Below are 22,747 nucleotides of genomic sequence, written 5' to 3'. Positions count from 1 at the left end.
TTAGTGTTTGAAAATATTAAATTCCCTTTTCCCTGACATCCGCTGTAGTTTCACACTTTAGAATGATGAAGAACTCAGTCTCACAGACCTAATACCTGGACAAAAGGCCTTAATACTTCCAGATTTGTGAGAGAAAGAAACAGTGATATTTTGCATTTGCCCAGTTGTGTAAACTGCTCAAACCACATCTGGCCTCACTGTCCACCTCGTACGATGTTCATAACTTTTATCAGTACGTTTGGTCATTCAATTCTAGGCTATGTTTAAATGTCCAGTTTGGGGGCAGGGCCAGTCTTCACTGGCTCTCTAACTTAGAATAGAGGGGAGAGCATACACACTAGCAGAAAAAGTATATTACTTCCATGTGCAATCTACAAAAGACAAACTTGTAGAAACATAGTAGAACGGTGGTTACCAGGGGCTGAGTGGGGGAAATGGGATGTTGTTCAAAGGGTATACACTTTCAACTAGAAGATGATTACATTCTGGAGATCTAATGTACAGCATAGTGATTATGGTCAACAATATTGTATTATAAGCTTCACATTTTCTAAAAGATTAGATCTTAAATGTTCTCACCACAAAAAAGAAATGATAATTATGTGACATGATGGAGGTATAAGCTAAGGCTACATACTGTAATATATAAATGTATTAAATCAACACATTATACTATCAATTATATTTCAAAAATTTTGATTAAAAAACATCACTATCAGAAAAAAAGAAAAGAAAAATCATACCAATGTTTCAAATATATTTTTCTATGTTATTTATTACCTGTTGTGAAATGTTCTCAAATTACATTTGATCCGAACAGCCTGAAGAGTATTAGGAGACAAATACTTAACTACATCACTGACCATTTGAGATATTCCCAACACTGTCCACTTGTGGGGGTCATCTCCATGACCACTGCTTTCCTTGGCCCTCTGATGCACTGCTTCACCACAGTTTCAAAGAAACACAATCCCATTTGGCTCTGAATCCTACTTCACAAATACCCAAATCATTGCCAATATCAATCCAGTAAGATGCAAAGCTTAAGAATCCCAAATCTCACCTTCTACTTATTGGCCAGAATTTTTTTTTTAAAGGTGGGGGGGGGGGTGCTATTTATACCCCTTCACACATCATTACAGTTTTATTGGAAAAGTTTCAATATGTGCCCTATTCTGACATAAGTGCTTCTTGTACTTATCTGTGGGCCTATTCATGATAGAGCTATGGCTGGGGTTTGCTGTGGCTTCTCTGTCTTTACTGAGGATAGGACCTAGGAGGTAGGAAACAAGTTCTAAAAGAATCTCTGAAAATGCTTTTCAGAGCAGGAGTAGAGGTTTTCTCTCAGGACCAACTGGTAGCCCTTCTCAGGTCATAGGTCATCCTAAAAATGACTAATTTGCAGCATGTGGTTATGAAATGCACCATTTCCACAATCATGGAGACAAAGGCCCTTTTTGTATCACAGAAAGCAAATGATATGCCTACACACAGGAGAATCTCACAAATGTCTGGCAAACTTACCTGTTCCTCTCTCAAGGTGCATAATCTTCCAGGGCTGCTTCTAAGGTACAGAGTAACTTTAGCTTGCTTTGTTCCATTTTGATTAGTTGAAGCCACTTGAAACCAAAATAATACAAAAACACTGGGCTATGCCTTCAATGAGCAATAATGCAAAGTTACATCTATGAAGTCTCTGGGTAGAAACACAAGACTCTCTCATCTCTTTGAACACTCACTCCACTTAGGTTCAGAAGGCAGGCTTGAGCTTGCCGACATTCCATTTCAGAACTGTATTGAGTATAACCAAAGAACTCTGCTGATCCTTAGGTCAACTGTAAATACACAATTGCTTCAAAGATAAGCTCAGCTCTCTGGGGGAATGGATTTTTGTGAGCTGAAACAAAATCCATTATTACTGACAATAACCTTGGACATAATAGAAATACTTGAAAATTTTGGCAGCTGACGCTTCAGTATTAGGATTAATTAGATTCTCTTAAAATATGAATTGTTTCCTTATATTTAGTGCATATTGTCTATAAAAACATGTCACATTTAGTCCATGTGAATAGTTCCAACACTGCCAAATTATTGATGTTCCAGAAAGAGGGTCCTAAGGGAAATGCAGAACCAACCATACTTGTTAAAACACCCTGATTTCCTTGCTCAAATATTCGTTCTTACAAAAGATGCTAGGACCTGATCTCTAAACTTAAACACTTTTCCAATTATTTTAGCCTGAAAAATAAGGAAATTAGGTCACTAAGCACCATATTCTAGCCTGAGAAAGGAAGGTGGTGATTGTTAAATGGGCAGGGACATGGGTGGGCACAGTAGGATAGCAGAGTGAAGCTCAGAGGTGTGGAAGGTCTTTTCAAAAAGCTACACAATGGTACCCCATCAGATAAGTTCTGGACTGTTCAGACACTTAGGAGGTGAAGTGGAGAATGAGAAATTAAAATAAATTTGGTCCACTAGTGGGTTTAACACACTGTTTAAGAAAAATAAACATGAATGTCTTCAGAAAGGGTAAACTCTTGCTATTGTGCAAATTTTCCACTTTTCCCAGTTGTCTTACATCTGACTTCTTCAAGGCATTTGATTTTGGACTCCTGCATTAGCTTCATTCTGATTTCTAGGCCCTAGAGATTTGGCTTTAATTGCTCCCTGAGAAACAGCTACTAGTATTATTATTTTTTTTTAAGATTCCCAAGTGATCCTCATGTGCAGCCATAGTGGAGAGCAACTGCTCTAGGACTATCTAGATTGGAAATGGAAAGGATGGTTTGTAAGCCAAGTGCCAGAGTGACTATAAATGACCTCAGAGAGCTTCTCTCCTCCATTACATCTTCAAGAGGCTGTATGATGAGCTCAGTGCTTATTCCAACAGCTCAGGCCAACAAATGTATTTGGGATGTCAATCATGTATGTTCCTGGTGTTGTGGTAAGTACCGAGGATGTGAAGATGACAAAGATGGTATCCCCAACCTGTCAGACAGAGCTGTGTTCTAAGAGAATCAGTCATGTTCGCAGAGGATTTCAATAGCACATCGTAGATGTAGGGATCGATGTGATACATAGGACATTCTAGGAAAACAAAGGAAAGAGAAGGAACTATGTACAGTGCTAGAGGAGGAGAAGAGAACTGACCTGAGACTTTAAATATGAAGATCTAGTCTCAAGCTAAAGAAGGAGATGTTGAAGGGGTTGTGAGCAGTGGCTTCAGGTTAGGAAATGATGATGTTTGCAGAGGGTAGTAAAGAACCTTGGTGAGTAAAGTAATGCATGTCAGTGGAGAGCAGCACATATCAAACCATAAAGGACTTCACATGCCATGTTGCACTCCTAGAGTCAGTCCTGAAGGTAGTGGGAGCTTCAAAGCAGTTAGACAGGGGTCACTTACTTTACCTGTGGCTCTTGGGCACTTTGCAGATGATGGACTTGGCAGGGGCAAGGCTAGAGGCATGGAGGCCAGTTACTCAGGCAATTGCAATGGTGATAGAGATGTGGTTGCTGGAGCCACCAGCAAGGTTTCTTAGGGAAGATGTGGGGAGGAGTCTGAGCACAGCAGGGTAGGGAATCCCAAACAAGTTACCCCCCAAATCAGACAGTTACCACACAGAGTTAACCCTGTAGTAGAATCCAAGCATTGCTCTGAAAAGTGAGTTGCATTAATTCAATCTCAGAGTAATTTTGTTCTTGAGGAACTGTGAAGGATTTTACTCCAATATAACTTTATCTCAGTATTATAATTTCTAATGATAATAATAACAACAACAATATGTTGCAGATTCCATCTTTAAAGGTATTTCATTTTCCAAATGATGCCTGATGAGGTCTTATTTTGGCATTTAAAAGGGTACAAGTTCAAGAGTTATGTCACCCTTTCTGGGGTTTAGAAAAGTCTGTTGAGTAATGTACCACAAACGGTGCTATTGAAGGCTAGGAGTGATGCATTTCTTTGTGATGTTATCTCTGCTTATATTGACAGCCATTTTTGATTTATATAAAATGGGATCCATAATGGCAATGAACTTACTTTGGGAATGGAACTAAGTTGCTTTTAAGTGGCAGTTTCCCTGTCTTCTTAAATTGCATTTCTTTCTGCATTCTTTCCACAACATTTAATTACTTCTAAGAAATGTATCTTCAGTTTATTTGCTTGTCACTTTAATCTCATTAAATAAGTACCTTTAAGTGGCACTGTTGTGTGATGTTTCCCTGAGACATCTAAATTTCCACTGCACACCACTTTAACCATTTGAAAAACTATATAAAAGAAGATAACAAACATGGTGGACACTAGCTAGACAATGAAAGTCAATCTTAAGTTTCCAAATAAGAGTTGTCCCCTCTTGTGGTGGAAACATGGACTTGAAATGTGTCTCATGTGGACGAAGTCATGGCCATGAAACATTATGCCAGAACACTTAGATTGTTTTCACTGTCATGGACCTCACATCAAAGGTACCCCCAGCCCTGCCTATCAGCTCCCTAATAGTGCTCAAACCTACCCCTGCTGGCACCCTTCGTGTAGTCTCTTTACTCTTGTCCATTTCACTGCAGCCCAGCTCAGAATCATACCGCCTACAAGGTAAAAAGTCGGTCTCCCATCTCATAGGCACACCCCCTTCATCTAAACCTACCCACTTCCCTAGACTCTCCCCAACCACACAGGATGCCCCCTGTGTGTGATTATGCTGCACAGGAACCATCCTGGTGTTTATTACACATGGTTTTCCCTCCATCCCTAATAATTCCTATCATCAATTACATTTGTTGTAACATATCAGGTCTTTAACATGTCTTTCATTCACCTTATATTCCCTTCCAGTTAGCATTCCATTCTTTGCCCCTCTTCTACTCAAAACTCACTGAAGAGTTGTCTATACTAGAAATCTCTGCTGCCTTTCCTTCCTTCTCTTGGACCCACTCCAGTCTGGCTTTCACTGCCTACATCCCAAAGAAGCCTTTCTTCTAGATGCTACTGCACAATGCCCAATCGAACAATCAGCTCTCAGTCCTTATTTGACCACATCTCCCTTCTTACAACACTTCCTCCTCTTGGCCTCAGGATGCTGCCCTCTTTGTTCTTCCTATATTCACTGACCTCCTCCTCTCACTTGCCCCCACCCCCTTGCCTTTCTAAACTTACACAGGGCACAGTCCAGGGACCTTTTTTTGGTTTATATTCAATCCCTAAATGATCTCAACCAATCTAATGGCTTTAAATGTCTCCCATATATGAAAAACTTGAAGTTCATGTCTCTAGCCCCAATCTTTTTTGAACTCTGGACCTCTGTATCCAATGGCTGTCTGGTCACTTGGATATCTAACAGGGCTTAACATGTCCATAACTGCACTGAAGATTTTCACTAGAACCTTTTTAACTACTGTCTTCTCCAGCTCAGCAACAGGCAATTGAATCTGTCATGTTTTCAGCTCAAATACCAGTGGGGGGAAGGGGGTCATCCTTGACTCCTTTCTTTCATGCCCATGTCAATCTACTAACAAACCCCACTGGCCAAAAATCATCCCTCCCCTGGGTCACTGCATTCGCCTCTTAACTGCCCTGACTGCTCCTTCCTTTACTAACCACCCCTGCCCCAGATTCTGTTCTATCCTCCACTCAGCAGCCAGAGCAAGTTTTAAAGTTTAAGTCACATTACTGTCACACCTCAATTGGATCATACTTCACTCCTACTTAAAACCAATCCCAGACCTTCTTTGACTTACAAAATAAGAGCCAACTGCTCTTCCTGGTACTACCCTAGGATGGCCTACAAATTCTTTCACCATATGACTCTTTCCCCTACCGCCCCACTGACCCTCTGATTATGCCTCTTACCAGTCTTTCCTTTCAATATCCTGGCCTCCTTGCTGTGCCTACCATCCAAGCATGCTGATACACTCGCTCCTCCTCTCACTTGTTCAGCCTTCTCCATGAACCGCACTGCTCACATCCTCACATCCCTCAGATGTTTGTTCAAGCATCTACCTTCAGTACACTCACTGTCTCCTATTCTAAATAATTCTTAATAGCAATTGTGACCCAACTGACATGTAAAAACCAGAATGCACCCTCCTTGAAGGCATGCTCTACTCTGCCCACCACAGGAACTCAGCACCTAGAACAGTGCCTGGAACATAGTGAGGACTCAATACACATTGATGCTACTAGCAGCAGGGCAATATTCTCCACGATGCTCACATTGTAATCTCAGTTTGTGACTATGGATGTACTACATTACATGGCAAGAAGACTTTGCAGACGTGATTAAAGTTATTGACTTTGCTATGCTTAGGCCCTGGCCCAGCACCAAGCTTATCCTGTAGGTCTAGCAAACTTTGGGTGTCTCCTGGTCACAACATCCAGAAAGATAGCTAGCCTATACTTAGCAACCCCTCCCTACCTGGCCTTGTTTCAGCATTTAGCATACATTCAGCAACATATCCTTCACATCAGCCCTGTGACGTAGGATCCATTATTAACTCCACTTTGAGATTAGGAAACTGAGTTGCAGGCAGGTTTAGAAATTCCTCTGTAGCCACACAGTGAGCATGCAGCAACAGAGATCAGAGCAGCCTGACTCCTCTCTGTCAAAGTGATACCTAGTGCTATCTCTATAAACTTAACAGGGGTCCTAGAATAGGATCTAGTTTGATTATAGAGTGATGGCCCAATTTTTTTGTTTTGTTAAAATTGAAAATGATCTGGTCTTGGATTTCATTTATTTTTAGGTTTGCTTTTTGGTTTTGAAATAACTTGTTAAATAAATACAAATGAAATAGAGTTTTCAGTGAACTGCTAAAGCCTGTTTCCTAGCATATCTTACTTTTACTATCATATCCCCTCTCTAAAATATTTTATTTCATAGGACGTATTTTGTGTTTGATTTTATTTGAGCTGTGGCAGACACACTATCTTTAGAACAGTGTTATTTGAGTTCTAGATTAGGACATTCTTTTGTTCCCAATCTATAGATTTCCACCCTCATTCTTTCCCTTTTGATTGCACCTTAAATATTAGACATTCTGGAGAAGGTCCTGCAATGGAGAGCACTGGTCCAGGCCCTGAGGCCTGATATGGATCCTGATTCTGAAAATTAGACACATTTCCCTATGTTCTCCAGCCTGAACTCTTTTCACTTACAAAAGGAGTTTTTTTCATAGTAGAAAATTAAATAGTACATTTTCTGAAAATGCTTTCTAGAAATGAAGGAAATATAAACCCATACAAACAATGATAATTATTGTTGCTACCAACAGAGTTCTATGATAAGATTTCTTTTTACTTTTGATTCTAATATTTTGTTCTCAAATTTCACACAAATTAAAATATGCATGTTATGCAATCGCACCTTTGTAAAAATCCAAAAGCCCATATTCTCCTTCTCCCCTTGAACCAAGCCAGTGACTCATCTTGGAGCTGATCGCCAGACCGGGTCGGCTAGGTTGGTGCTGGCCTACTGTCCTCCTAAGCTTTGCTAAGCTCACTGCCTGTTGGCATGAGGAACATGCTAAAAGTTTCCTCTATAGAGCATGTAATTGGAAGTATTTTCTTTTGGTACCTTAAAAAATGTTGGGCATTACTCTGTAGCAAGGTCTTAATCACCTTAAGACCTTAATCACTTTAATCACCAAATTTTTGCTATATGCAAGATCTACCTTTCTGATCTCTGGCCTTCTCTGCACCCTCCACTTAAGATGTCCCATCACCTGCCGGTGTCCTAACTGCTTAGGCGGTGCTTCTGTGTGCTTTTTGATAATTATTACAGTGACCATTTGTCCTGGACCTCATGAACCTGCAGCCACAGTACAGGAAGAACTTGCCATCTGGGGATTCAAAAGAGAGAACTTGCCATTTAAAAAGACATTGTGAGTAGCTGAATGATTCAGAGATTGCACTTTCTGCTCAAGCTAAAAGAAAAGAACCATCCTTGAGAATGTGTATGAAAAATCTCTCTTCATGAAACCAAAGGTACAGGTTAGCACATGCATGTAGTCAGATAAAGAATAACTTTATCTATTCATTTTCATAAGTTACTTCTACAAGAGTCTGCTTTTAATTGCTAATTATAAAACACTGTTTACCAAAGTACATTGGAATGGTAGCTCCCATGTAATAAAATTCTAATGCACTTTTTCTTTTCCAATAGATAAACCTCTAAAATATATTTAATACAAATAAATGAATGGAAACAGATTTTACTATTATTATGTTGATAATACTCAATTTTATCTTATAATTATCATTTGTCAATTGATTCCGATAAAGTGATTTTTCAAATGATGATAAATTAATTCCAGTTTAAATTTAATATTATGCATTTTGATATTATATTGTTTCTGTGCTAGTTTTTTTATACCCTGTACTTCTGATTACTGGTCTTATTAAAATAATTATAATGATTCAAATAATACCATGTCTCCAAATGTGACATAGCATAAGGCTGACAGTTAAATAAGGCCTCTGTCCCATTATATGTTTGACTCATGCTCTGTTATGTAACTTAAAACTAATAAAAGAATTATAAAGGCTATTGAAAATGAGCTGCTGGTGACTCTAATCAAATCGAGAGAAGCAAAAGAAACAATACTCATATACTTTAAAAGCAATTTCACATTAATTATCATATAATTACCAAATATATTTTACTTATCAGATTTATAAATTTTCTGATTGCCAAATCCACATACTTGTCACAAACACTGAGTATAACCTTGTATATGCACAAAAGCTCACACTTGCCTCTTTCCTTTGGCTCACTGACCAGTCTTGTGTAACCCTCTTTACCCTCCACTAGTTGTCTCGTTTCTTTTATGTATTTGCAGGAGTCAGTATTTCTCTTGTCCTAAAATGTTCAAGTTAGGACCTTGCATGCTTCTTCTTTCATCTCTATTTGGAACCCAATCACACAAACTCTTTAGGGAGGAAAGACAGAACTTACCACTCCTCTTTTTCCCCCGTAATCTCAAAACAAAAAACACTCTCTACCCCAAAGCATAGAATGGCTTTCAGAATTACATTCCCTTCCTTTATAGATTTGTTTGACTCAGACCTACTAGCAAGCTCTGTTTGGCCAAGGACCACTAGGGTTAAATCACTGAGGAGTGCTAAGTAACAAATCCTAGCAGTTACTGTCTGGGTTAGCCCCGCTCCCCGAATTTCCCTTCTCTAACTATAAGACTGGGCTAATGATGCTTAGCTTATAAGGTTCCTCCTAGGATTTACCTAAAACAGATAACATAGCAATAGGTGCTCCATATTGTGATAGCTATTTTTGTCAAGATTTTAAGTCAAATGAGTGTTAAGAAACTTTTTTTTTTGCAATTAACAAAATCATTCTTAAGTACATTTAAAGTAATAAGCAAGTGAGAGGAGCCTCGTATAATAAAGGAAATCAATAGAAACTTGTGCTCCCAGATGTTAAAATGTCTTTTGTGGCTGGTTGTTGGAAGCCACACCTTGCTAGCCAGATTTTTGAAATCCCCCTTCCCATTTTGCTAGACACCCTACTTCACTAAATGCAACTAAACCCACAGGATCACAAGTTAGAAGCAGTCTGGAAACCTGACGCAAAATTCCACTTACAGGAATATCTTCTAATAAACATAGTCTCAAATACTTAAAATAGTTATACGCAAGTATGTTCACTATAGGACAATTTATAACAGCATTATCGGAAAGAATATAAACATCCTAAATTAGGAAAATACTAGATGATGAAGCATTCATGCACTGTAATAATACTCCTCCATTTTTAAATCATAAATATTAAAGAGTCTGTAATAACAAAACGACATGAAAAAAAAAGCACAGTACAAAACTGAAGGTGCGGTATGATCCCAACTATATAAAAATATCCATAGAAATAAGGGGAAGAAGACACCAAAATATAAAGGATGATAATTTCTGTGTGGGGGAATTAAGGATTTTTTTAATTGATATTCTGTGTCTCATGTATTTTTTGCAGTTAGCAGGCATTGTTTTAGGATTGACTATTGAGCATATGTCTTAAAAATTCAAAACTCCTCCAGCAGCTAATTCTCTAGGGAAGTTGAAGGGTCTTACACCACTTGTTCAATGTTAGCTTCCAGAGACTAACAATTATCTCTCTATTTTGAAGTTAACTTCAGAAAACCACCAAATTAAGTAAGAAATAAAGTATAGCTGTGTCTAATGGTTAACCTCCATATGCACATTACTTCATATTTCAGGCTTGCATCCACCAGGAAGTGTAGAAACTTCATGAGTATGCAAAGCACAATAATAATTCAACCAAAATCTTAAAAAGAAAACATGTTTCCAATCCTAGCATATTCCTTACCTCTTAAATATTGCTAAATATATGCAGTATGTCAGTAAACATACTACCTAATGTATTAACTTGGAAATGTAAGCACTGTGTATGATTTTACTTACGCAGCTTTCATTCACAGGAACACCTGGAACAACATACTTTATAGGACTTAACAGATGGGAGAGACTTTGGAAAGGAAAATTTTCATTGAACAGATAAGGAAACTGAAGGCAGGGTAGGCGAGGTGTCCACTCAAGAGGAGCAGCAAGGCAAGAATAACAATGAATGCTCTGTTCCAAGGGAATACTCTGAATGGCTGAAAGGGCTGCAACACAGGCATGTCCCGTGCTGAGGGACAGGCATGCCCCTCACTGACCTGGGTACTGGTCCCCATGTGGGGATGGTCACAAACCTCACTCCTCGGTAGAGACATGGAAATGTCAGAAGAGAAGAAAATGTCCAGAGGACAGAGAATGTCATGTACCTTAAGAGGGTCTTCCTTAATGGCCAGAGAGGTGTGGCCCAGAGGGGTCTCTGGGTAGCAGAGCCACTGTGTGCTTAAGATCTTTCTCTGATTTACATCAGTGCAGAGTACACTGTGGAATTTTTGGAGCTGATTTTTACAGAACAAGTGCTTGGCAACTTTTGTCATTAAATTTAATTTATTAATTATGGTCCATCAACTTCAAGTTACAATCCTTTTGATTAGCTGGAACAGTTTTGGGGAGGAGAAAAGTGTGGAGGAATATCAGCACCTATACAAACATTTACCTGGAATGTTTGTTATCGCTAGTTCGATGGAAAAAAAACATAGAATGCGTACCCTGATACTAAGGCTGAAATGAAAGAGCTTAAAGGAATCGATAATGCCCTATGCCCAGGTGTGTCTTGCAGACTTTCAGGCACGACTAGTTTCTAGTATCTCCACTTGCATTCAGGTGGCTACAGTTCAAGGCCTTTGGATCAGGCCAGAACCGCTGCCAAGTCCTGTCAATTCCACATAGCGTGGGCTTGCCTTTAAAGGCAATCCCTTTGCATAATGGAACCAAGGAAGGCAATCAAAACATTGAACATTGTCTTGTCCAACAAGCAGTAACTCCTTTATGCCTGCGAGCTTTTGAATCTTGTTTTAACCTAAGTAGAAGAAAACACAGCTGATTCTGAAACCATTTCTGAAAACATAATCTGCTTCTTTTCTCTGACTCACTTCAGAGACCCCAAACGTGGCACAGCCTTGCTCAAAATGAGAGTGTGGTATAGGACAAGGACTCTATTTATTTACAATAAACTGAAGGGCAGGGGACTGCAAAGACGGCAAGTGAGGGTTTGTTGATGTACTACTCAGCAAAGTGTCTTAAAGGCACCTGTGCACTGAAAACCATAAAATAAAAGATAGATGGTAACTCACCCAAAGTGACTGGCTAAGTTCATGGAAATACAAAAGAGAAGGAGGTTTTTGATCATGATAAAGCTAGAAAACATTCCATTGTCCATTCCCAATGAGAATAATAGTTGACGCAGATGAATTTGGAATAACGGTTCCTTTCTTCAACTTGATCTTGAAGCTGAAAGGTACACAACAGGGAAAAGCATATAATGTGAATTTTTTTGTGTCCATTCCTGAAATCATATCCTACTGCTAGTACGCACAATTTACAAAGAAAGGAACCTGGCTGTCCTTCCCCAGCACGGCTCCACAGCAGGTTGTTACCTATGTCCACTGGGCAGTAAGTTGGGACATGGAAAGGAGTTACAATATGTCTTAATTTCTTTCTACTTTTACTCAGAGTGCAGACTCATTCTCCTAATTTATTTTTCCCACGTTTTACTTTGTTTTACTTTTCAGCTTATTATCAAATGACCGATTAGTCCTATTATTAGAACAAATATCTGAAATTATCTGATCAACTGTATTTTGCATTTGTCAAATCCACAAGTGGAATCATTTTACCTTTCTGAATATTTGCCACGCGTTCAAAGCCAGCAAGCTACTCCTTGTTCTGCAATGTGCTGAGAGAAAGTATGTGGAAAGAGGGGAAAAAAGGCACATTTAAGAAACAAAGCTTCTATAGGATCACGATAATATAAGAACTGCTTTCAAAAGAGGGTTGCCACATTCTCAGCATTCTGTCCCCATAACTAAATAACTTAATAATCCCTCCATTTGGGGAAGTCTCTCAGCTCTGTGCCGGGCCCTAATTAATGCATTTGAAGTCCAGGCAGGCACAGTCCCTGGGCTCTGCAACTAACCTTAGCGAAAGAACATATTTCTCAATATGCGCATAACGCAAATAGGTGCACATGATAGAGGAACACCGCGTGTTCACAAGGAACATTTTCCCAAGGAGACCCCAGGCAAACTCCGGAACTGGGAAACATACAACAGGTACTTCCACCTCAGAAGCGAAGGCCCTCGTGTCAAGAAGGGCAGGGTGCCATGCGGTGGTCTCCTGGACGCGTGTCCTGAGCCTTGTCGCCAGACCCGGGCGGGAGTCGGGGCGGCGAGCACTCCGCGCTGCATGCGGGAAGCCCGGGCGGCGCCTCCTACTGCCCTCAGCCCTGATCCAGGACCCCCAAAGAGAGGCTCCGCTCCCACGGTCCCCTGACCGCGGCGGGATCTTACGGGCGCAGGTGGGCTCAGGGGCAGCATTGCGGAGCCGCAGCCTGGCCACCCTGGCGCCGGCGGCCGGGCAGGGTCGGCCTCCCGCCCTGTCCGCAGCAGCGCACCCCGCGCCTCAGTCTCGCCGACCCTTCCCGGCTCTTTGCTGGCCCTCGTACTCTCCCCTGCTCCAGCCTCAGGTCTGAGCCTCCTCAGCGAGAAACGCGTGCTGCAGCGGCGGCTCTGAGACCCCCGGCCTCAAGAAGCCCGCGCGACCCACCCGCGACACCCCCGCGGAGTCCGCACCCACCCCGCCAGCAGCTCCGGGACACCGCGCGCCTCAGAGCCCCGAGGCTGGCGGGGCCCTCCAGGTGGGCAATTTCGCCCCTCCGGCTCCAGGGACGGCGGCGGGTGTCCCCACACCCCAAGTCCTACCGGCGGGCCCGCGGTAGCTGCGCCCTGGTGCCCCGTCCGGCCGAGCCGCACAGCTCAGGCCGCCCCTGCCCTCCCGCTCTGCCTTGCCCCCGCAGTCGCCGGGGGAAAGTTTGCGCTCCAGGCTGCCCCAGGCGCCCCGCCTGCTCTCCACCTCCCATCTCGAGCCATGCAGTTCGAGGCTCGGGAGCCCGGAGGAGAGGGATGCGTGCCCGGTCGGGGCCGCCCTTCCTCTCACCCTCGACCGCATCTTCTTACCCCACTGCCGGGGAGGCAAGCCGTCGGCGAGGGTGCCGCCGCCGCCTCCGCCGCCTCCTCCTCCTCCTCCTCCGCCTCCTCCTCCTCCTCCTCTCCCCCGGCTGGCAGGCGCGGAAGGCCGGTGCGGCGTCACCGCCCCATGCTGCCAGCGCGAACTTGCCCAGTTCTCCTGGGCCGAGCGGATCAGCCGCCCCGCGCTCCCGCCGCCGCCCTGCGGCCCCGCTCTGCGCCGCGCCCGAGGCCGCGCGCTGCCCCGCTGCAGATCCCCCCGCGCCCCCAGTGCACTCTCGCGCTCGCTCTCACCTCTCCTGAGCGCCACATGTCGTCTCTAGGATTGAAGAACGTTCCTCTGCAGAGGCGCTCCGGTAGAGGCCGCCAGACTCTCACCAAATGCGCCCTCGGGCCGGCTCAACAGAGGGGGAAGGGTTCAACTCCAGAGGCTTGGCCTGGTTTGGGATAGGCCATACTTCTGAAGTTTCTTGATGGCTTTCAGGAACATACTGGGTGCCTTGTGTAACACCACTGGTTTCCCGTTTTTACAGAAGAACTGGGAAGGGAGTGTCAGCAAGGTTGTAGCCAGGGCCAGTGCTGGGAGTTATTCTTTTTAAGTCCAACGCTGAGCATCCCCAACCTGGTGTCCTTACTCAGTCTTCAACACACTCCTCCATGTCCTCATCTCCTATTCTCTTTAGAAATAAACTCGTTTATGAGACTTTTTAAAAAATAATTTTATCTGCAATTCATTGCTACAGGAGGGAAAGCCAGAGCAAAACTGGATTAAATTAGAATTAAACCCTTACCTACTTGCAGTATACATTTGGCGTTTGTTTGTTTGTTTGTTTGTTTGTTTGTTTGTTTTTTCCTGAAGTGTTATTTCTTGACAAGAAGCCGCTTGTCAATGACAAGGGGCTGTGGGTCTGAAGACCTGAGAATAGGCCTGGGGTTGAGCGGAGGAAGCTCGCCAAGGAGCGCTCCTAGGACCCAGACATGGGTGCACTGCACCCATGCACACAAGGGCTTCAACATTGGGGTTTGTAGGAGTATGTCTGTCTCTGTCTCAGTGGTGCAGAGCAAAGAGGTGGCACTAATGACAACTGGAAGGAAATAAGGTCCCCTTCAAGCGACAAAACAAGATGGATGCAAAAGCAAGCACCTTCCTTAAATTTAAGATTGCAGCATCTTGCTTACCCAGGAGGTGGATGCCTCTTGACTATGAAAGCCTCCAGGAGAAAATGTTCAAGATTTAAAGTTAAACCACCAAGAACACGATGAGATTTATACTGTTATCCTGTATCTTTTGTGACACTGCATTGTTTATAGTCACTTTTAACAGAATAATTGTGAGAAAAGGCAAATTTCTAACTCTGCTTCAGAAAGGATCTTTAAGTGTGTGAAGTCACTGTATTTTTCAGTTATGCCTAATACTCTGTATTCCAAATCTAAGCTACCTGCTGGTACTTTTACACATTTCAAAAATTCCAAGATTCTCCAAAAATAAGTAATTGTAAATATATTTCTGAACAGGACATAAAAAGGTATGAATGTTGCAAATACACAAGAGGTGTTATTCTGAACATACATTTAGCCACAGTATTAAATCATTCTGATTCTAGTGGTTCTACATGAAATACAAATTACATAAAAGGCTTATTTGAAATTCTGGTTCTAAACTGGTTAACTTGAACACATACATTTCTTCATTTTCTAATTTTTCAAAAGAGATAACACTGATAAGTTTGTTGATGGTCAAAATCATTAAATTAAAAACAATCAGAATCAACTTAATGTAATTCTCACCTATTAGGTGTTAGGATTCTAGGTTCGGAGATACCTGTGATAGCTGCTCTTCTCTTAGGATTAAACAGCGTAGGGTAAATGAAAGGGTTCAAAAAACTAGTGAATCCAAAAGTTTACAGATTATGAAACAAAGTCATTCAGAAATTTATGAAAAAAAAAATTTGTGGATATTCCAGAAATTACTTTTGGATTAGTGAGAGTTACATACATTAATTCTTCACAATAATACCTTATCAAGGTGTCACGGACAAATAATGAAATATAAGTGAATTTATGTTCTTTTGATGAATTATTTAAAAATTTTCCATATTTTGGGTAAGCTTTTTATCAGTTTTAATTTCAGTACATATTATTGAATATATGGACATTGTTAAGTAAAATCTAAACTTGTATTCAATGTAAACTTGTAAAATCTAAAATTGTATTCAAGCATGGGGCTTGGATACTTACCGTCTCCCTGTGATAAAATGGTAACGCAGTCTCTAAAATAAACTAAAATGTTTATTTTAATATACAATTCAGTGTTTGCCCTGAGGAATAATGATCTATCAACTGAATTCCCATTTATTCCATTAATATTTTCCCTTTTATTGAATGACATAAAGAAAAATAGTTACACTTCTGCAAAGCAGTAGAGGGCACCCCAGTTCCACATAACCTCAGGGTTAACCAGTCTCACTTTTAATTTAGTTTCCAGTGTGAGAGCCTAAAATAGCCGAACTTGGGGATGCTGGGCAATGGGTGGAGCATTTGCCCCAATAACATCCACTGTATGCCATCCAAAACAGAGATAGGGAAGGAAGGCTCTGTGTGAGTAGGTGTTGCAGAGATGGCTAAAACATGGGAAGCAATGTCACCATGAGGAAACAGAGCTTGACAAGAAGTTGAGTAGAGGATGTCATAAGCCAAGAGCCCATTTAACAAAATAAAGCATTTTTGTGGAACTGCATGTAATTTTGTATTTATTAAAAATGAGGGTAAAGAAAGAAAGAGGGAAGATGAGGCAGATACACAGAGGCCAGGTTAAAGAAAACAGGAAATGTGGAGCTAAGGAGTTAACTTCCTCCTGCCAACAAGAAAAAGCTACTGAATAGTTTTGTTGGTCCGAGGAAGGACATGATTGTAGAAGAGATTCACCCTGGGAATTGTATAGGGGAAAAAAAAAAGTGTTGGGAGGAGACAAATCCAGGCCAGAAACAGGTAAGAATATCACAGTGCCAGCCCACGGTGGGAATTTAATAAATACTTCATTAATGGAACGATAAACTCATTGATTCTCAGGTATTCAAAGCACAATTTTAAGTGCTTTGCCCAAATGGAAACAAGAGAGTCTTTTTTTTTTTTTTTAATGTTTATTTATTTTTGAGAGACAGAACATGAGTAGAAGAGGGGCAGAGAGAGGGATGGAGACACAAAATCTGAAGCGGGCTCCAGGCTCCGAGCTGTCAGCACAGAGTCCAACGCGGGGCTCAAACTCACAAACTGGGAGATCCTGACCTTAGCTGAAGTTGGATGCTTAACCGACTGAGCCACCCAGGCACCCCAAGAGAGTTTTGACTGTTAAGGAAACAGACAGGTCAAGTCTGACTAGAAGAAGGAAAATTCCTAGGAAAAGATGACAACTGATTTGGACTCAGAAAAAGAATTTGGACAGAAAATATCAGAAAAAGCAAAAGAAAGAGTAGGAAGAAGGGTAGAAGGTACAGGATGCTCTAAGTAATAAATACTCCATTCACAGAAAGCATACTCTGTGTTTTCAATCCATCATGTATTTATTTTATTTTCACTTTATTTAAGTTACAGCTCACATATTAGCAATCTGAAGGCTACATGTATACTATGGCCATGTTTTAATTAGCCAGCACTGTTTTAAAATAAATTAGAGGAACACCTGTGTGGCTCAGTTAAGCATCTCTTCATTTCAGCTCGGGTCATGATCTCATGGTTCATGATATCAAGCCCCGCTTTGGGCTTTGCACTAACAGCTCACAGCCTGTTTGGGATTCTCTCTCTTCTCTCTCTCTGCCCCTCTCCCCACTCATGTGCATGATTGTGCTCTCTCTCTCTCTCTCTCTCTCTCTTTCTCTCTCGAAAATAAATAAACTTTAAAATATATTAGAGACAATTAAAAACCAGGTTTCACATTAATAAATAAATAAGCAAATGAGTGAGTAAATAACTACTCTAAATTTCTGGCTTTTCTTAAAAGAGAAAAAATAGAAAACAGATTTAGCAATAATAAGCATACATTCCCATCTTCTCATCCTACCCCACTCTACTTGTGGGCATGGGCTCTTTAGAACATTTTTTTCTTTTTACACTTAGCCTGCCCCCTTCAATCTGCCCCCCTTACCTGGCAAGTATAGGGGCGCCTGGGTGGCTCAGTAGGTTAAACATCAGACTTGGGCTCAGGTCATGATCTCGCGGTCTGGTCGGTGAGTTCCAGCCCCACATCAGGTTCTGTGTTGACACCTCAGAGACTGCAGCCAGCTTCGGATTCTGTGTCTCCCTCTCTCTCTGCTCCTCCCCTGCTTGTGCTGTGTCTCTGTCTCTCATAAATGAATAAATGTTAAAAAAAACTATGTTACCTGACAAATAGAACCAACTGAGGTTTTTAAAAAGATTTACAATTTTTAATTCTGATTTCACTTTTCTCTGTCACTGGCTTGGTAGTTGTATCTATTTTATTTTGTTTTGTTCTAGTTGCTTTAGGGTTTAAAATAGATACCTTTAAAATAATACATAGTCTACCTTTAAATTACATCATTTCATGTATAGTATATGAATCTTACAATATGCTTCTATTTTTTCTCTGACCTATTTGCTGTTGTTGTCACACATGTTCTACATAGGTTAATTGTTAGTCAATTCTCTTTTAACAATCATCTCTTTTGTTTAATACCAGTAAAATATAATATAAAATTTACATTTAAATCTATTTAAGTGTACAATTAAGTGACATTAAGTTCACTCACTGTGTTGTGCAACAAACACCACTATCCATCTCCAGAACTTTTTCATCATTCCCAGCTGAAACTCTATAACTACTAAATAACCCACCCTCAGCTCCTGTTAACTACTGCTCTATTTTCTGTCACTGAAGAATTTGACTGTTCTAGGTACCTAATATCAGTGGAATCATATAACAATTCTTCCTTTGTGTCTTCCTCATTTTACTTGTCATAATTTTTTTTCAGGATTCATACATGTTATAGCACATATTTGTACTTCATTCCTTTTTAAGGCAGAATAACATTCCACAGTATGTATATGTCAAAATTTGTTTATCCATTCATGTGTATGTGGACATGTAGGTTGTTTCCACCTTTTAACTATTGTGAATCATGTTGCTATGAACATTGGTGTACCTATTCAAGCCTCTGCTTTCAATTCTTTTCTATGTATACCCAGAAGTACAGTTTTGGGATCATAGGGTAATATATATTTAATTTTTTGAGAAACTGGCATGCTGTTTTGGATAGTGGCTACAGTATTCTGCATTCCTAAGAGCAAGAGTTCCAATTTCTACACATCTTCAACAACACCTGTTTTCCATTTTTGTTTTTTGTTTTATAAGTCTCTGTTATTTTGATTTGCATTTCCCTAATGATTAGTGATGTTGAGCACCACATAATGTGCTTATTGGCCATTTTTTATATCTTCTTTCAAGAAATGTCTACACAGATTTGCTCAGTTTTGAAATAGATTATTTCTTTTTTCATTTTTGTGTTATAGGAGGTTTTTTTTTATATATTCTGTATATTAATCTCTTACCAGATATATGATTTGAAAATATTTTCTCCCATTATGTGTGTTGCTTTTCTATTCGATTGAGAGTGTCTTTTGATGCACAAAATTTTAAATTTTAATGAAGTTCACCTTGTCTATTTTTTGTTACTGTTGCCTGTACTTTTGGTGTACATTGCAAGTAACCATTGTCAAACCAATTGTCAAATTCAGTCATGAAGCTTTCCTCTATGTTATTTTCTTCAAGTTTTAGCTCTTACATGTGCATCTTTGATGTATGTTGAGTTCATTTTGCATATGGTGTTAGGTAAAGGTTCAAGTTAATTCTTTTGCATATGAATGCACAGTTTTCTAAACACTATTTGTAGAAAATACTTTTTTTTCTGTCACTGAATGATCTTGGCATCTTTGGCAAGTCATTTGACCATATATGCAAGGATTTATTTCTAGGCTTTTTAGTCTGTCTTTATGCCTGTACCACACTATTTTGTTTACTGTGGTTCAGTGTGAGTCCTCCAACTTCATTCTTCTTTTTCAGGGTTGTTTTAGGTATTCAGTGGTCCTTGAGATTCATGTGAATTTGGAAAATGTTTTTCTATTTCTGTAGAAAATAATGTCACTGGGATTTTGATAAGGATTGTGTTAAATTTGTATATCCCTTTGAGTAGAATTTGCATCATAACAATATTAGGTCTTCCAATCATTGAACAGGGAATATTTTGTCATTGATTTAACTCTTCTGTAATTTCTTTCAGCTACATTTTGTAGTTTTCATTGTACAAGTCTTTCACATCCTTGCTTAGGTTAATTCCTAAGTATTTTATTATTTATGCTACCTTCATACATAGAAAAAGTAATACAGTTGACTCTTGAGCAACACGGGGGTTAGGGAAGCTACCATTCCATGCAGTCAAAAAGTTATGTATAACTTAACTACTAATAGCCTACTGTTGACCAGAAGGCTTACTGATAGTCAATTAGCACATATTTTGTGTGATATATATGTATTATATACTGTGTTCTTACAATAAAGTAAGCAAGAGCAAAGAAAATGTTATGATGAAAATCATAAAGAAAAGAATATACATTACCATTTTCATCCATTCTGTTGCAAAAAGCAAGATTTCATTCTTTTTTTAGGGATAAATAATATTCTGTTGTGTATATATAAACCACATTTTCTTTTTCCATTCATTTGTTGATGGACACTTAGTTTATTTCCATATCTTTGCTATTGTAAATAATGTTGTAATGCTATGGGAATGCAGCTGTCTTTTGGAGTTAGTCTTTTTGTTTTCTTCAGATAAATACCCACAAGTGTAATTGCTGGATCATATGGTAGTTCTATTTTTAGTTTTTTGAGGAACTCCATACTCTTTCCCATAGTGGCTGCACCAACTTACACTCCCATCAATAGTGCACAGAATTCCTTTCATATCCTCATCAACACTTGTTATATCTTTTCTTTTTGGTAATAGCCATTCTAATAAGTGTGAGGTAATATCTCATTGTTTTGATTTGCATTTCTCTGGTGATTAGTGATGTCAAGAATCTTTTAATGTACCTGTTGGTCTTCTGTATGTGTTCCTTGGGAAAATGTCTGTTCAGATCATCTGCTTATTTTCTAATTGGACTATTTGGTTTTTTGCTATAGAGTTGTATGTGTTCTTCACATATTTTGGATTCATCCACTTATTGGATATATGATTTGCAAATATCTTCTCCCATTTATGAGGTTGCCTTTTCATTTTGTTGATGGTTTTCTCTGCCATGAAGACACTTTTAATTTGATATAGTTCCACTTATTTATTTTTGCTTTTATTGCCTTTGTTTTTGTATAAACCCAAAAACTCATAAGCAAAACCAAGACTGATGTTAAGGAGTTTACTATCTACATCTATGTTTCTTCTAGGAATTTTATGGTTTCAGATCTTACATTCAATTGTTTAATCCATTTTGAATTAATTTTTGTGTATGAAATAAGATAGTTTTCCAGTTCCATCTTTTTTTTTTTTTGAGAGAGAGAGAGCACAAGTTTGGGAGAGGGGTGGGGAGAGAGAGAGAGAGAGAGAGAGAGAAAAGAGAGAGAGAGAGAGAGAGAGAGAGAGAGAGAGAGAGAATTTCAAGCAGGCTCCATGCTTAACACAGAGCCTGATGTGGGGCTTAATCCCACAACTCTGGGATTGTGACCTGAGATGAAATCAAGAGTTGGACATTCAAACAACTGAGCCACCCAGATACTCCTCCAATTTCATTCTTCTGCATATTGCTGTCCAGTTTTTTTTCCAACACCATTTATTGAAGAAACTCTCCTTTCCCCACATGCTCTTGGATACTTTGCCATAACTTAGTTGACCATTGACACATGGTTGATTTCTAGGTTGTCTATTCTGTTCCATTGATCTATATGTCTATTTTTATGCCAATACCATACTGTTTTGAATACATAGTTCTGTAATGTAGTTGGAATCAGGGTGTGTGATACCTCTGGGTTTGTTCTTCTTTTTCAATATTGCTTTGGATACTCAAAGTATTTTGTGTTCCCATACAAATTGTAGAATTTTTTTCTTTAGTTCTGTGAAAAATGCCATTGGAATTTTTATAGGGATTGTGTTGAATCTATACCCAAGATTACTTTGGGTAGGTTGGACATTTTAACAATATTAATTCTTCCAATTCATAAGCGTAGAACGTCTTTTGATTTATTCGTGTCTTCAGTTACCTTCATCAATGTTTTATAGTGTTCAATGTACATGTTTTTAATCTCCTTGGTTAAATTATATCTAGGTGTTTTATACTTTTTGATGTGATTTTATACGAGATTTAAAAATATTTCTCTTTCTGATAGCTCATTATTAGTGTATAGAAATGCAATTGATTTCTGTAGGTTGATTTTGTATCCTGTAACTGCTGAATTTATTAACTCTAACACTGTTTTTTGTAAAGTGTTCAAGGTTTTCTATATATAATATTTTGTTATCTGCCATTAGTGACAGTTTTACTTCTTTTCTAATTCGGATGCATTTTGTTTATTTTTCTGCCCTACTTGCTGTGGCTAGGACTTCCAATACTATGTTGAATAAAATTGGTAAGAGTGGGCATCTGTGTCTTTTTCCTGATCATAGAGAAAAAGCTTTCAGCCTTTCATTGTTTTGTATTATGTTAGTTGTGGACTTGACACATATGACCTTTATTATGATGAAGAATATTCTCTTTATATTCACTCTGTTGGGAGTTTTTATCGTAAATGAATTTTGAATTCTGTCAAATGTTATTTCTGCATCTATTGAGATATGTATGGTTTTATTTCTCATTTTGTTAATGTGGTATATCATCTATACTGATATGCAGATTTTGAACCATTCTTGCAACCTGGAATAAATCTCAATTGATCATAGTGTATGGTCCATTTAGTGTATTGTTAAATTTGATTTTTTAATAGTTTGTTGAGCATTTTCACTGTATTAATCAGGGATATTGACCAGCAATTTTCCTTTTTTGTGTCTTTGTCTGGTTTTGATAGCTGGGTAATGCTGGCCTCAAAAATAAGTTTGGATGTGCTCCCTCTTCTTTTATTTTTTGGAAAAGTTTAAGAACGATTGATATT

At 39.5% G+C, this 22,747-nt stretch overlaps 1 protein-coding gene across 1 annotated transcript in view; it reads right to left on the bottom strand.

Annotated features, from left to right (window-relative positions):
• GABRA5 (gamma-aminobutyric acid type A receptor subunit alpha5) overlaps positions 1 to 13,975 on the bottom strand; it is an 82,652-nt gene extending 68,677 nt beyond the window's left edge. Inside the window, exons 1-3 of the mRNA XM_042941266.1 lie at positions 13,900 to 13,975; positions 12,259 to 12,317; positions 11,716 to 11,872 (exon numbers count right to left, since the gene is read on the bottom strand). Of these exons, the coding sequence (XP_042797200.1) occupies positions 11,716 to 11,801 (86 nt within the window). The 5' untranslated portion in view covers positions 11,802 to 11,872; positions 12,259 to 12,317; positions 13,900 to 13,975. The remainder of the gene's footprint in view (positions 1 to 11,715; positions 11,873 to 12,258; positions 12,318 to 13,899) is intronic.
• Between the last annotated feature and the right edge of the window lie 8,772 nt (positions 13,976 to 22,747).

Source organism: Panthera leo, chromosome B3 (genome assembly GCF_018350215.1).
Source record: "Panthera leo isolate Ple1 chromosome B3, P.leo_Ple1_pat1.1, whole genome shotgun sequence".
Lineage (NCBI taxonomy): Eukaryota > Metazoa > Chordata > Mammalia > Carnivora > Felidae > Panthera > Panthera leo.
This window is presented reverse-complemented; position numbering and strand designations above follow the sequence as displayed.